Genomic DNA, 14,878 nt, shown 5'->3' on the forward strand with positions numbered 1-14,878 from the left:
TTTTATGACATATTTTTAAGCCAAGAAGTTCAATATTAGGGACAGTAATATCAAGAGATGTAACAGAGAAATTATTAGTAATTTCTGAAGACAAGTAGATACAAGTTCCTCCTCCACGTCGATTACGACGATCACACCTATAAAGGGAATAATTATCAATGTTATAAAGAGAGTCAAGATCATTTGATGTTAACCATGTTTCAGTAATAAGAATTATTTGAGGATTTAGGTTTTGAATGTTGCATAATAATTCATTAAATTTGGAATTTAAAGTAGCTAGATTAGTATAGAAACATAGCTAATTATGAAAACCTGAAATATCAGAATTAGTGACGAAAGTTTACAATTTTCGGGACACCTTGTATATATTTTATGGTTAAATTTTCCTCTCCATTCGATTTTCTTTGTTCCAGTTCCATTCGAAGTTCTTTTAGGCATTCTATTTGATTCGGAGTCTTATCGTCGATAATGGAAACGTTTTTTAAAGAGACGTTTTGTAAAAGTTTCTTTTTGTTTTTCAAAATATGTTTGGCTTCATGTTCATTTTGCATAATGACCTTTATCATCCTAGGGAAGCGATTGTTCGGTTTTCCAATCCTGAAAAATGTGACAGGAGTGGAGTTACACATTACAGTATCTAAAATATTTTTTAATATTCCACCATCGTGACTTTTCTTTGTTTCAATGTCTCCTGTAATTTCTGGTACACCCCTAACAAAAATATTCTTAGCCCGGTTAATGCGATCAACTGCTTCATTTGCTATGGTATCTGTAAATTTTGGAGATGAAGAATGATCCTCACTAGATAACTTGTTTTCAATCTGTAAGAGTCTTTCACTGATATCATTAGCTTTTTGATCTATCAGACCAATTTTTGATTGAAGATCCTCTTTTAAATCTCTTAAGAGCGTCTTTAAATTAGCAAAACTTTCGATATTAGAGCAGCAGTTGTTGCAAAGAATTTTAATTCCACGTAGTTTATGCCTTGTAACGCGATCTTCGGCTCGTAGATCAGTGCAAGCTAGATGTATGTTCTGTTTACAGGCTTCACATTGAAGTTGTTTTGATAATTCTCGATCGTCGATTGACTTTGAACAGTTAGCGCAGGTCGACATGGTGGGAGCAGCAGTGGGAGTGAAATCGCAGTAAATAGGTATAAATAAAATAAAAAGTCTGACCTTGCAATCTGTAGATAATCCAAAATACGAGGTCACTGATGCACTTTATGAAGAAATAAAAACAAAACTGGCAGTAGAAAATTCTTCTGTTTAAGATGATATAAAAATGATGTTTGAACTCAAACAACAACCAACTGTAATTTGTAATAATTCACTGGGAAACGTAAATGCTGCCACACACACTACGATGTCAAATATATGTCAAATACTTTGAAATGAGAGCAAAGAAAATGGTGCCTGAAGATAGCCTAAGAATAATAGTGGGAGTAGATAATATTGTTTGGGAAAAGTGGATAAATTTGAATACATTGGTGGGATGATTACAAAAAAAGCCAAAGAAGATGCTAGAATAAAAAAAAAGAATTACTGAAGAAAGTAGGGAAGTGGATTTACTGCAGGGTGGAAAGTGATGAGGAAAGGCTATAGCGGGATAAGATGGTAAAATCTGCACTCGGCTGGATTCTTAGTTGGGGTTGGGCAATCGAAAGTACATAATTCAAAAACCCCCTAACCAAATTTTTAGCTCCCTATGTGACCCCATGTGTCCCCTATCGAAAAAAATGTGTTTTTTCGAAAAACATTTTTTTGGAGCGATTTTTTGCTTTAAAAAATGTGAAAAAAATTGTGAATGTACATTATTATACCCTAAATCCCACTGATTTTTTTCAGATTTTTTGGATCAAAATTGACGCCAGAAAAAATTTTTGAAGTTTTCAAAAAATTTTTAGGTTATGTAGGTAATTTTTGGCTAGCTCCGACAAAATTTTTTTTAGTGTATTTTTTTCAGTTCTTTTGAATGGCAGGGATAATTTTGCCATTTTCTCGCCGGAAATTACTCAGAATTCGAAAAAACCCATTTTTTTGGTTACCCCCCTCATATTTTTAGTGTTTACTGAGCGATCTTTTCTTTAAAAAATCTGAAAAAAATTATGAACATACATTGATGTCCAAAAATATACTATTTCTTTTTTTCAGATTTTTTGGATCAAAATTGAAAAATTTTGAATTTTTCAAAAAATTTTTAGGTTATGTAGGTAATTTTTGGCGAGCGCCGACATAATTTTTTTTAGTGTATTTTTTTCCGTTCTTTGGAATGGCTGGGATATTTTTGCCATTTTCTCGCCGGAAATTACTCAAAATTCGAAAAAACCCATTTTTTTGGTTACCCCCCTCATATTTTTAGTGTTTACTGAGCGATCTTTTCTTTAAAAAATCTGAAAAAAATTATAAACATACATTGATGTCCAAAAATATACCATTTTTTTTCAGATTTTTTGGATCAAAATTGAAAAATTTTGAATTTTTCAAAAAATTTTTAGGTTATGTAGGTAATTTTTGGCGAGCGCCGACATAATTTTTTTTAGTGTATTTTTTTCCGTTCTTTGGAATGGCTGGGATATTTTTGCCATTTTCTCGCCGGAAATTGCTCAAAATTCGAAAAAACCCATTTTTTGGTCCCCCCCTCATATTTTTAGTGTTTACTGACCGATCTTTCCTTTAAAAAATCTGAAAAAAAATTATGAACATACATTGATGCCCAAAAATATACTATTTCTTTTTTTCAGATTTTTTTTGATCAAAATTGAAAAATTTTGAATTTTTCAAAAAATTTTTAGGTTATGTAGGTAATTTTTGGCTAGGTCCGACATAATTTTTTTTAGTGTATATTTTTCCGTTCTTTTGAATGGCTGGGATAGTTTTGCCATTTTCTCGCCGGAAATTGCTCAAAATTCTATAAAAACCCATTTTTTTGGTTCCCCCCTCATATTTTTAGTGTTTACTGAGCGATCTGTTCTTTAAAAAATCTGAAAAAAATTATGAACATACATTGATGGCCAAAAACATACTGTTTTTTTTTATCAGATTTTTTGGATCAAAATTGAGGCTAGAAAAAATTATTGAATTTCTCAAAAAATTTTTAGGTTATGTAGGTAATTTTTGGCTACCTCCGACATAATTTTTTTTAGTGTATTTTTTTTCGTTCTTTTGAATGGCTGGGATAGTTTTGCCATTTTCTCGCCGGAAATTGCTCAAAATTCGAAAAAACCCATTTTCAGGTTTCCCCCCTCATATTTTTAGTGTTTACTGAGCGATCTGTTCTTTAAAAAATCTGAAAAAAATTATGAACATACATTGATGCCCAAAAACATACTTTTTTTCAGATTTTTTGGATCAAAATTGAGGCCAGAAAAAATTATTGAATTTTTCAAAAAAATTTTAGGGTATGTAGGTAATTTTTGGCTAGCTCCGATATAATTTTTTTTAGTGTATTTTTTCCTTCTTTTGAATGGCTTGGATAGTTTTGCCATTTTCTCGCTGGAAATTGCTCAAAATTCGAAGAAACCCATTTTTTGGTTTTCCCCCCTCATATTTTTAGTGTTTACTGAGCGATATTTTCTTAAAATAATCTGAAAAAAATTATGAGCATACATTGTTATGCCCAAAAACATACTGATTTTTTTTAGATTTTTTGGATTAAAATTTTACTCAGGGAAATTTTTTGAATTTTTCAAAAAAAATCGTTTATGTAAGCCATTTTTGACGGACTTCGAAATAATTTGTGTATGTTTTTTTCGTTCTTTTGAATAACTGGGTTAGATTTGCCATTTTCTCTCCGGGACTTCCTCACAATTCGAAAAGAGCCATTTCTTTGTGTCCCCCTATGTGTACACATAAACTCAATTGCATGTCAATAAATTATAACGATTTTCCGTTATTTTGAATAGCGTGATCAGGTTTTTTGAGAAGAGAAGGTAGCCATTTTGAGAAGAGAATATGCATAAAATACGACAAACTCCCTTTGTTGATATTTTTCCTATGTTTTTAGTAGACAACCTTAACCCTTAACTATAGGTACATGGCTACCTTAATTACATTATGTATAGATCAATTCATAGATATTTCTTCGTCTTAGTTGTGTTTTCCGATTTCTCAATTGAAATTACCATATTAATATTACCTTTTGCGTATTTATTAATTAACTTAAGGTAATTGAAAGTTAATTTTTTGATACGCTAGAGTACCTATTTTAAAAAATATATCAATATTATAAATATTTAAATATATATAGACATTATTTATGTTATTAATAAGTAATTATAAGTAATTAATAAGTAATTAATAAGTAATAAGTAATTATTAAAAACCTTTTCACAGCATGAAATATGCCATACAGTTATAGGCAAACGTTTATTTTCAACTTTATTTGATTTATTAATTTTACTTTTCAAAGGTGTAAATTAAATAAAATTATTCGTTAAAAGTTACATTTTAAATAAGCAAATTGCACCGTAATCAAGTTATTTCCATAAATGTAGCTTACTAAATAAGTATGTGAATATCTACATATTTATATTTTCAATCCATGATATACATAGATAGAATAATAATACAATAATACTATAGGTAAGCATAAGCCAATTCGTGCTCGATTTTCCACGTGCTGCGCACTGTGCTGGCGAGAAAATGGCAAAACTATCCCAGCCATTCAAAAAAAAAACGGAAAAATATACACTAAAAAAAATTATGTCGGACCTAGCCAAAAATTACCTACATAACCTAAAAAATTTTTGAAAAATTCAAAATTTTTCAATTTTGATCCAAAAAATCTGAAAAAAAAACCAGTATATTTTTGGGCATCAATGAATGTTCAAATTTTTTTTCAGATTTTTTAAAGGAAAGATCGGTCAGTAAACACTAAAAATATGAGGGGGAACCAAAAAATGGGTTTTTTCGAATTTTGAGCAATTTCCGGCGAGAAAATGGCAAAACTATCCCAGCCATTCAAAAGAACGAAAAAAAATACACTAAAAAAAATTATGTCGGCGCTCGCCAAAAATTACCTACATAACCTAAAATTTTTTTGAAAAATTCAAAAGTTTTCAATTTTGATCCAAAAAATCTGAAAAAAAAAATAGTATATTTTTGGGCATCAATGTATGTTCATAATTTTTTCAGATTTTTTAAAGAAAAGATCGCTCAGTAAACACTAAAAATATGAGGGGGGGGAACCAAAAAAATGGGTTTTTTTGAATTTTGAGCAATTTCCGGCGAGAAAATGGCAAAACTATCCCAGCCATTCAAAAGAACGGGAAAATATACACTAAAAAAAATTATGTCGGACCTAGCCAAAAATTACCTACATAACCTAAAAATTTTTTGAAAAGTTCAAAATTTTTCAATTTTGATCCAAAAAATCTGAAAAAAATACCAGTATATTTTTGGGCATCAATGTATGTTCATAATTTTTTTCAGATTTTTTAAAGGAAAGATCGGTCAGTAAACACTAAAAATATGAGGGGGGAACCAAAAAATGGGTTTTTTCGAATTTTGAGCAATTTCCGGCGAGAAAATGGCAAAACTATCCCAGCCATTCAAAAGAACGGAAAAAAATACACTAAAAAAAATTATGTCGGCGCTTGCCAAAAATTACCTACATAACCTAAAATTTTTTTGAAAAATTCAAAATTTTTCAATTTTGTTCCAAAAAATCTGAAAAAAAAAATAGTATATTTTTGGGCATCAATGTATGTTCATAATTTTTTTCAGATTTTTTAAAGAAAAGATCGCTCAGTAAACACTAAAAATATGAGGGGAATAACCAAAAAATGGGTTTTTTCGAATTTTGAGTAATTTCCGGCGAGAAAATGGCAAAACTAACCCTGCCATTCAAAAGAACGGAAAAAAATACACTAAAAAAAATTTTGTCGGAGCTAGCCAAAAATTACCTACATAACCTAAAAATTTTTTGAAAACTTCAAAAATTTTTTCTGGCGTCAATTTTGATCCAAAAAATCTAAAAAAAATCAGTGGGATTTAGGGTATAATAATGTACATTCACAATTTTTTTCACATTTTTTAAGGCAAAAGATCGCTCCAAAAAAATGTTTTTCGAAAAAACACATTTTTTTCGATAGGGGACACCTGGGGTCACATAGGGAGCTAAAAATTTGGTTAGGGGGTTTTTGAATTATGTACTTTCGATTGCCCAACCCCAACTAAGAATCCAGCCGAGTGCAGATTTTACCATCTTATCCCGCTATAGCCTTTCGACAAGAATAGAACTTGCATGAAAAAGCTTTATTAGCTGGCGTTCTGTATTGTTCACTACAGAAGTCTGTCATTGACCACACGTCTAAGGACAACTTTGGACAACAAAAGTGAAGAATCTCAACAAATTAGAAGCGTTCTAGTTGTTGTTGTGGACAGCACACATATCCAACGAATGTGTGCTGGAGACCATGCACAAAGAGTTAGAATTGATCAACGTCATAAAAATGAAAAAGGTTCAATATTACAGTCATATAATCTTCTTCTTCTTTAGGTGCCGTGTCTGTATTCAGACGTTGGCCGTCATCATGTTTACAATTTCCTGAAATCTCTCTCTATCGGCTGCTGCGCGAAATAATTCTTCTACTGTGCAGCCACACCATTGTTTAATATTACGCAGCCATGAAAGTTTCTTTCGACCAATCCATCTCTTTCCCTCCACTTTTCCTTGTATTATAAGGCGAAGCAGATGGTATTTAGGTCCTCTAATTATATGGCCGAAGTATTCTATTTTTCTCCTCTTTATGATGCTTAAGTCATATAATAAGAGGACCTAAACATCGCTTACTCCGGTTCGCCATTCAGGACAAAATCGAAGAAAAACGCTGGGTTGGAAAAAAACAACTGTCCTGGCTGCGTAACATTAGAGAAACATTTCATCAGCTTGTTAAAACGACGATGGCCAATGGTGGAAAACAAGCACGGCACGCAAAGAAGAAGAAAGGAAGTAAAGCAGTACAAGCACTAACAAAAATATGATCAAATCTTTAGTATCCAGGAATACAAAAATCAGGATTCAGGATTGACGATTGTGCAATCTTCAGTTAAGTATGGCAGCGAAACTTGGGTGTTAACTCAGGAAAATGCACAGAAATTGGAAAGATGGCAAAGAAAGATATTATGCAAAATATATAGAGGAGCAAAGGACAATTATGGCGCATGGAAAAGAAGAACAAATCAGGAAGTAATGAAGCTCTACAATCAACAAGGCATAACACTAATAATACAAAAAGTAAAAACAAAAGAGCACATTGGATGGGACATGTTTATATAATGATCACAAACAGACATGCAGCAACAGGAGCAGTAAGAGGAAAACACAGAAGAGCAAGACCAAAAAAGTGGTTATAAAAGGTTAAAACTGATGTTAGAAGACTAGGAATACAAGATTGGGAGGAAAAGACGAAAAACAGAAATGAGTGGAAAAACATAGTGAAGAAAATAGAAGCCATAGTCTAAATAGATACTTGTTCACATATTCAAAGAAAAATCCAAATAAAAAACAATTTTTTCATTCATTCTGATTTTATTTAATTTAGAAAACCTACAGGAAGAGGAAAAGCTAAACCAAAACATTCAATATATCTATATTACTACACTTACTTATAGTCTTCATTTGCACATGTAAAAATAAAAGGTTCCATTGGATTCCAAGCGACCTTATTAGTTCTAAGTTTCATAATAACCTTTCTCAGTGGAAATTTTTCTCTCATATCATATAAAATGACACTTCTGTCACTGGCACATGTTGAAAGAATGTTTGTTTCTACTGGATTGAAGGCGATATCGTGTAAACTGTCCACTCCCCATTCAATTGTCCTTGTAGGTTCATTCCTAGATTCTTCCCAAAGCTGACAGATTTCTCCACATGTGGCAAAGATTGGTTTTTTCTGATGGTGAGTAATACCTACAAACATTCTAATTTAGTATATTTTTGTGTCATATTAAACACCAAATATTAATATTTACAATAATCCCATTCGAAAGAGGAAACCTAGATCTGATAACCATGTTGCCCTACACTGGGGTGATAGGCCCAAATGTGGTAACTGCTTTTTTTTATTGAAAATGAGATGTTTCTATTTCTATATACAACACAGTACATATTTAAGATCTAAAAATGAATAACCATTTTCAATTTCGTTGCAAAATGAAAATACACCCGCATCGTATTCTAGTCCAATCAGAGAGTGCAGCAAGCCCCTCTACCGGTTTCGAAACTTATTGGTCTCTCATCAGGAGGCACATATGCTGCTCTCTCTGATCCAACCAAAACAAACCCCGGCGTGCAGTCACGAATTGCAACGAACGAAATCGCATAGATGCCGTAGGGGCAACTGCTAGCAAAAGACTAAGTTTTCAATCTAATGGCATGTAAAACAACATAATGTTACTCTACTTTCCACCAGACTGAAAACAATGGGAACCTTCTCTGGTTACACCTCCGAGGCTTCTACAATTTGCAAGCCATAACGTATGAGAGACTAATAAGTTTCGACACCGGTAGAGGTGCTTGCTGCACTCTCTGATTGGACTAGAATACGACGCAGGTGTATTTTCGTTTTGCAACGAAATTGAAAATGGTTATTCATTTTTGATTTACATGTTTACTCTGATTGGAGTACGAAGGGAACCATTCTCGTTGGAACTTTACCGCGCTGAGCAGATGGGACGTGAATTATAAATTGTAAAATTCCCTCATCTTCCTTAGTCTCAGCATCCGTTATGGCTTGCAAATTGTAGAAGCCTCGGAGGTGTAACCAGAGAAGGTTCCCATTGTTTTCAGTCTGGTGGGAGGTAGAGTAACATTATGTTGTTTTACATGCCATTAGATTGAAAACTTAGTCTTTTATTTAAGATCTATTTACAACGCCTTTAGAGTTGTATAAGCATTTTATTTTAAATAAAGCTGCAAATTTATTAGTGGTATCTACACTTTTCAATTAAAATATTTGGCAGCAAATGTCAAATACTATTCGCGGTGTGCAAGTACTTGGAAGGGATACGTGAAACGATCGTGCGCGAATAGCGGAGAAATATTGCAACTTTCTTAAATAATTCATATTGTCAATTGAAATTGTCAAATTGACGTATATTTCATATCTACTGTCATTAAAGGAGAAAAATTATATGTTGCTCCACAATATTGGTATGATATGCAATTATTATGTAAAGGTAAATTTAATTAATTGTATTTTGCTTGCAGTACTGCATTTTAATAACTAATTTTATTTACTACATACAATTGTTTAGGTTTTCATCACATAACCTGAATCTTATTTTTTCTTCTTATTATTTTTTTGGGCTATGGCCTTGACAATTATCCAGCAACCAGGACTAACGTAATTGGTCAATACAATTAAAAGTGCGAATAAAAGTGCAGAGCGTAGAAATAGGTGTCGCTTTGCGCAACTTGCACGGTCCCAATAGGGTTTTGACGGTATAGTATTTGACAGTATCTGTTACACTTACCACCAAATATCACAGCATATTCTTCTTCTTTTGGCATCATAACCCTGGATGGGTCTTTGCCTCTCTGGCTATGTCTTTCCATTCAGATCTCTCTTGTGCCCTTCTCCTCCATTGTCTTATATTCATGGTGTTCAGATCGTTTTCCACGTCATCCAACCATCTCGTCCTGGGCCTTCCTTTCTTTCGCCTTCCTAGCGGCTTGCACTGTAATATTTTCTTTGTCGTTTTCATATCTTCTTGTCGCTGAACATGTCACAGCCATGAAAGTCTTTGACTTTACACAAATCTTACAATATCATACCCATCATTCAGTTCATTAATCTCGTCGTTTCTCCTGATTCTCTCGCACCGGGCCATATACTTTTCTCAGTATCTTTCTCTCGAATTTCCTGAGTTGAGCTTCATCCCTTTTCGTCATCACCCAGGTTTTACAACCATAGGTCACCACGGGTCTAATGAAGGTTCTGTAGATAGTCATTTTGGTCATCACAGCATATTGCACTTTTAAAAATAGACCTACCTTTACTGTCATTATATTTATGTTAGTTAAAAGAGAGGTTCGCAATTCGTGGCGTTTGTAATAAATAATTAAGTAGTAAGACTAGTAAGACTACTTAACAAACAAAAACGTATAGCCAATTCATCAGCATAATATAGCAGAATTTGTTTGCCAATACTTTAAGAAGAAATCAACAACAAGAATAAACCAACAATAGCAGAGTAAAAAAGTCTTAGAGCAAGTCATCTACAATCTCATACACAATATATAAGCAACACACAATACACAAATCTGTTACAAAACTTAAGTCACACCACCACATCTATGATACAGATTACACAAACAAACTAAGACACAAAAACAGTTAGAATTTGATATCCCTATGATAATAACACCACCCTCAAAATTTGGAAGTTATAGTTGTTTGGTGCGATTTTGGACGAATCAGTGTGAATGGTCAACAAATAGAAAGAGTAAAAACATACACCTACCTTGGTACGAACGTCAATGAAAATTGGGACCATTCTATAGAAATCAAATGTAGGATAGACAAAGCAAGATCTGCATTTCAAAAAATGGCAAAGTTGTTCAAATGTCATGATTTGTCGATACCCATAAAAGTCAGATTACTACGATGTTATATATTTCCTATACTGTTGTACGGAGTTGAGTCGTGGACTCTCACAGACGCCACCTGCAAGAAAATTGAGGCTTTTGAGATGTGGCTTTATCGTCGAATCCTGAAGATATCTTATACCGACCACATTACTAATGAGGGTGTTTTGCTGAGAATGAAAAAAGAAAAAGAGCTGTTAATCAAAATAAAAACAGCCAAAATCGAATACCTCGGTCACATCATGGGGAACAGTGAGAGATATGGACTGCTGCAACTGGTCTTGCAGAGAAAAGTAGATGGAAAGCGAGGACCAGGAAGGCGAAGGATTTCCTGGCTGAAAAATCTACGAACGTGGTTCAACACAACCACTACAAATCTTTTCAGAGCAGCAGTGTGCAAAGTGCAGATTGCCATGATGGTCGCCAACATCCGAAACGGATAGGCACTACAAGAAGAAGAAGGCGCGATTGAGAGTGAATTTTTATTATTCTGCGCGCATGCGCACACAGACAGTATGGAGTTCTTTGTTAAATGTTAGTTATGTATGTATTATAGTCCAAAAAAGATGTGGACAGAATATATTGGTGCTTTTAGTAAATATATTTATTATAATTTTTGTATCTTTGGATTTGTCTACCTCAGGAATAAGATAATAAAAGTAATATTTACAGTATTTTTATACTTCACTTGGTCTATTTGACACATTGTCTGAGAAATTTTGTAGTCCGCACCCGCACAAATAAAATGAGTATAGCTCAGTGGTAGAGCGTTTGACTGGAGATCAAGAGGTCCCCGGTTCAAATCCGGGTGTTTTCTATTTTTTTTTTAATTTTTGGTATTATTTTAATAAAAATTTTTGGAAAGTAGTAAATAAAAATTAGTTGAATCTTTAAAGAAAATATAAATAAACTGTTCGAAAGTATATTTATTTCGTTGAAATCATGTAATAGAAGTATAACTTCTTACGTGCGTACAAAGTACACACACACACATTCTTTTTTTTTCAACAACACACATGCTGCGTGGTCTACAAGGTCCAGGACAAATATGTCAATTTTTGAAAAGACATACATAACTTAAAAAACTAGGTTATACATCTTCCCAGAATTTTTTTAAAATAATATTTTTTGACAATGATTTCCAGAGTGGAAATCAATATGCCAAACATTAGTTTCAATGAAAGCAATTTCAAAACCTTATTTTGAAGTTTATTAACATTTTTGAAAGCTTGAATTTTTAGTTCCTCCTCAACATGGTCGAACTAATCACAGACAATGCGGGTCTCTTTTAGGCTTATTTCCTTGAAATTCTAATTGAATTCGAAATAACATAAAACAAATAAATAATTTCCTTACCTGATATCATTGTTTTGCTTAGGATCGTATTCACAGGTTCCTCTTCTTCTCCAAATTGGGGTGTAAGAGATTTCCATGTTTTGATTGATTTGTCATCGCCTATTAAAAAAGAATCATTAAATATTAACCCTGAACACATTCACAGACACGACCACATATGCAGACACTTGGACATTACTGTATAAAGATGAAGATGTGTCTCTGAATTTGTTAACCAGAAAGGCTACATTTTTTAACACAAACGGGAAGAGCTTATCTTGCAGACAATTATATAATATATAATCCCTATACAATATATATTTTTGTCATTTTAATGTAAGATATTAATATTTAACAAAAAATAATCTTATTCAACCTGGGGATTCAACTGGGACCCAATTGCGACAATGGTATATGGAAAATAAAGTTCAACTACGAACTATACCAATATTACAGAGAACCCTCTATGGCAAATTATGCAAAAATACAAATATCGCGCTGGGCAGGTCACCTTATAAGAATGGATAACGCCATAGGAGAGGGAATCTTATTCAACCTTCTAAATCTGGTAAATAACAGATTCATTATTAAAATGTCTTTAATTGATCAAAAAACACAGTAAATGGCAAGTATATTGAATTCGCTCTATCGGGATTCACTTTGACACTGACGTTAGTAATTTCTTTTTTTGGGAAGTTCAGTTGTCAGAAGTGACTGGAAATTATTACACAACCAACGCACCTGCTCATAGCCAATATTATTAATAGTAAATAGACATAAAAATAGCATAAACCTTATGCCAATCAATAATTATTTATTTACACCATTATAATGTATTGATAACAAATGAGAAAATTATTTATTGTACAAAATAAAAATATTTTGTAGAAATAAACTCCACAAAATTTTATGAGATTAGTAGACACTCCCACTATTTCTAATAATTCTTCTTTTTTTAATGAAAGATTAAGTTGATTTTAGCAGTTAATAGTGTGAGGTAGGAATTCTTGTGTTGTATGTTTCCTATTCCGAATGTCTCAAAGTGAATCTCAGTAGAGCGAATTCAGTAAAACTGTTGACTCAAAAAATGCTAATACATACAAATTATTGAAAACAATCAAGATTATGGTGAGAAGCAATTGCTGAGTCTCATTATGTTCATATTTAGTACAGGAATTGTTGTTATTGTTATGTTCTTCAGTTTGATACCATCCAAGAGTATATTTTTACCGAAAATATATATGTTTTTATGTTATGAATATTAGTGGTCAACATTTGAACTATCTTCGTTAGCATGCATATTTTCATCTGATAACTCTGACTCACTCTTGTGATTGGAACAAATATGCTCATTTAATGAAACAGCATCTATGTTACTAGCATCACTAACAATCTCATACAACTTCATAACAGTTTCTTCAAAATCTTTCACAATAACAACTTAGTAACACGAACAGACAGGTGTCTTTTCACAGACTATGATTACTTTATTTTACTGTTTATTTCAGGCACAAGTTCTTCTACTGATTCGAAATTCATTGGAAGGGTAACTGACCAGTTGGTTGAGGATTAGGAGGTGTTGCTAACTTGTTGGTTACAGAGAATCATAGATAATAAGAAATGAATATTGAAGGTCGTCTCAGAGACAAGACTTTCAGTTTACGGTTTAAGATTATGCATTTTTAGCATGAAGTATTTGTATATGTAAAGAGAAAGTATTACAGTTCCTTCAGTTAGCAAATTCCCAACCATAAACAAACTCACATGTTGGTATTCGCCATTCGCCTTCTCATTCATCAAAAGACTATTAAATATGATTTATCGCCTTAAATGAGATTGATTACCATTTTACAGGTCCTAACGTGTCAGTTTGATTAAATTCAAATTGTAGCGTATTGATATTATTTTGTGTTATACCTAATACGTCATAGTTACATATTTACTGATCATGTTATTTTTTATAAGTTTTATAGTGTGAAGTGAACTTTTAGTATCCAAAAACAAAGTATTTATTCATCAAATGTAAAAATAGCGTGTGTTAATCATAGGGGTAAGGGTACGAGAAACCAATACATTAATTTGTTGATGTGTCAAAAAGTACTACCCTGTTTGGCTTTCACATGCGATTGTTTGGAGTTGGCAGAATGCAAAATGAATGTAGTTTAGAAAGGAACAAGATTCAGATAGAATACAACATATTAGTACAGAATTGAAGTCATTTTTGTGTAACTATATTATTATAGTGTTACAATTACTACTTGGATATAAAGATTGTGAAACAGCAGTACTCACCAACAGTAATGAAGTGTTCGCCTTTAGGTGTATACACTATACCTCTAACAATGCCATCATGAGCTACAAATTCTCTTAAACAAAGCTTTCGTGGCAGATCCCATACCCTAACTTCTCCGTCAAAGGCCCCACTGATCAAAACGGATAGTTTCGCAGGGTGCTTTGCAATGCTGGAAACACCATCTCTATGTCCATCCAAGTTTCCTAAAAACGGCTTGGCGAACATTTTATCCAATTTTACAGCATTTACAGCTCTGGTGTATTCTCTAGCAGCTTCGAAGGGATGTAATGCAGGATCATAATTTCTTTGGACTAAAAAGTGAACAGGTTATCATAATAATTATTATAGAATATTGTGACTTTAATATACGTTACCTTTATGTATTTCCAGCTTTGTTTCTCGTAAATATTCGTCCGGGTTTCTACTAATAACTTTCACCTTCATAGTGTCCTAATTGTTCATATATTTTTGAAAATTTTTAAAACATCAAATCTGTTAGCCTGTAAACATAACCACATGTTTATTGACATTGACATGCCACGAAGTTAGCTATCTCTTCAACTTCTTTTTTTGGGTGGCCCACATTTTCTCAACTGTCATCAATACGACTAACTTCACGCGGAACTTTGAAACGAGAAATTATAAAAAAAAATGTAT

At 32.7% G+C, this 14,878-nt stretch overlaps 1 protein-coding gene and 1 non-coding gene across 2 annotated transcripts in view; one reads left to right on the top strand and one right to left on the bottom strand.

Annotated features, from left to right (window-relative positions):
* LOC114335475 (DDB1- and CUL4-associated factor 13) overlaps positions 1–14,855 on the bottom strand; it is a 38,312-nt gene extending 23,457 nt beyond the window's left edge. Inside the window, exons 1-4 of the mRNA XM_028285717.2 lie at positions 14,596–14,855; positions 14,221–14,532; positions 11,950–12,048; positions 7,611–7,914 (exon numbers count right to left, since the gene is read on the bottom strand). Of these exons, the coding sequence (XP_028141518.1) occupies positions 7,611–7,914; positions 11,950–12,048; positions 14,221–14,532; positions 14,596–14,665 (785 nt within the window). The 5' untranslated portion in view covers positions 14,666–14,855. The remainder of the gene's footprint in view (positions 1–7,610; positions 7,915–11,949; positions 12,049–14,220; positions 14,533–14,595) is intronic.
* Trnas-gga (transfer RNA serine (anticodon GGA)) lies at positions 11,339–11,413 on the top strand. The gene has a single exon. It is a non-coding gene; the product is annotated as a tRNA-Ser (tRNA).
* Positions 14,856–14,878: the final 23 nt, after the last annotated feature.

The sequence above is a fragment of the Diabrotica virgifera genome, chromosome 2, assembly GCF_917563875.1.
Source record: "Diabrotica virgifera virgifera chromosome 2, PGI_DIABVI_V3a".
Taxonomy (NCBI): Eukaryota; Metazoa; Arthropoda; class Insecta; order Coleoptera; family Chrysomelidae; genus Diabrotica; species Diabrotica virgifera.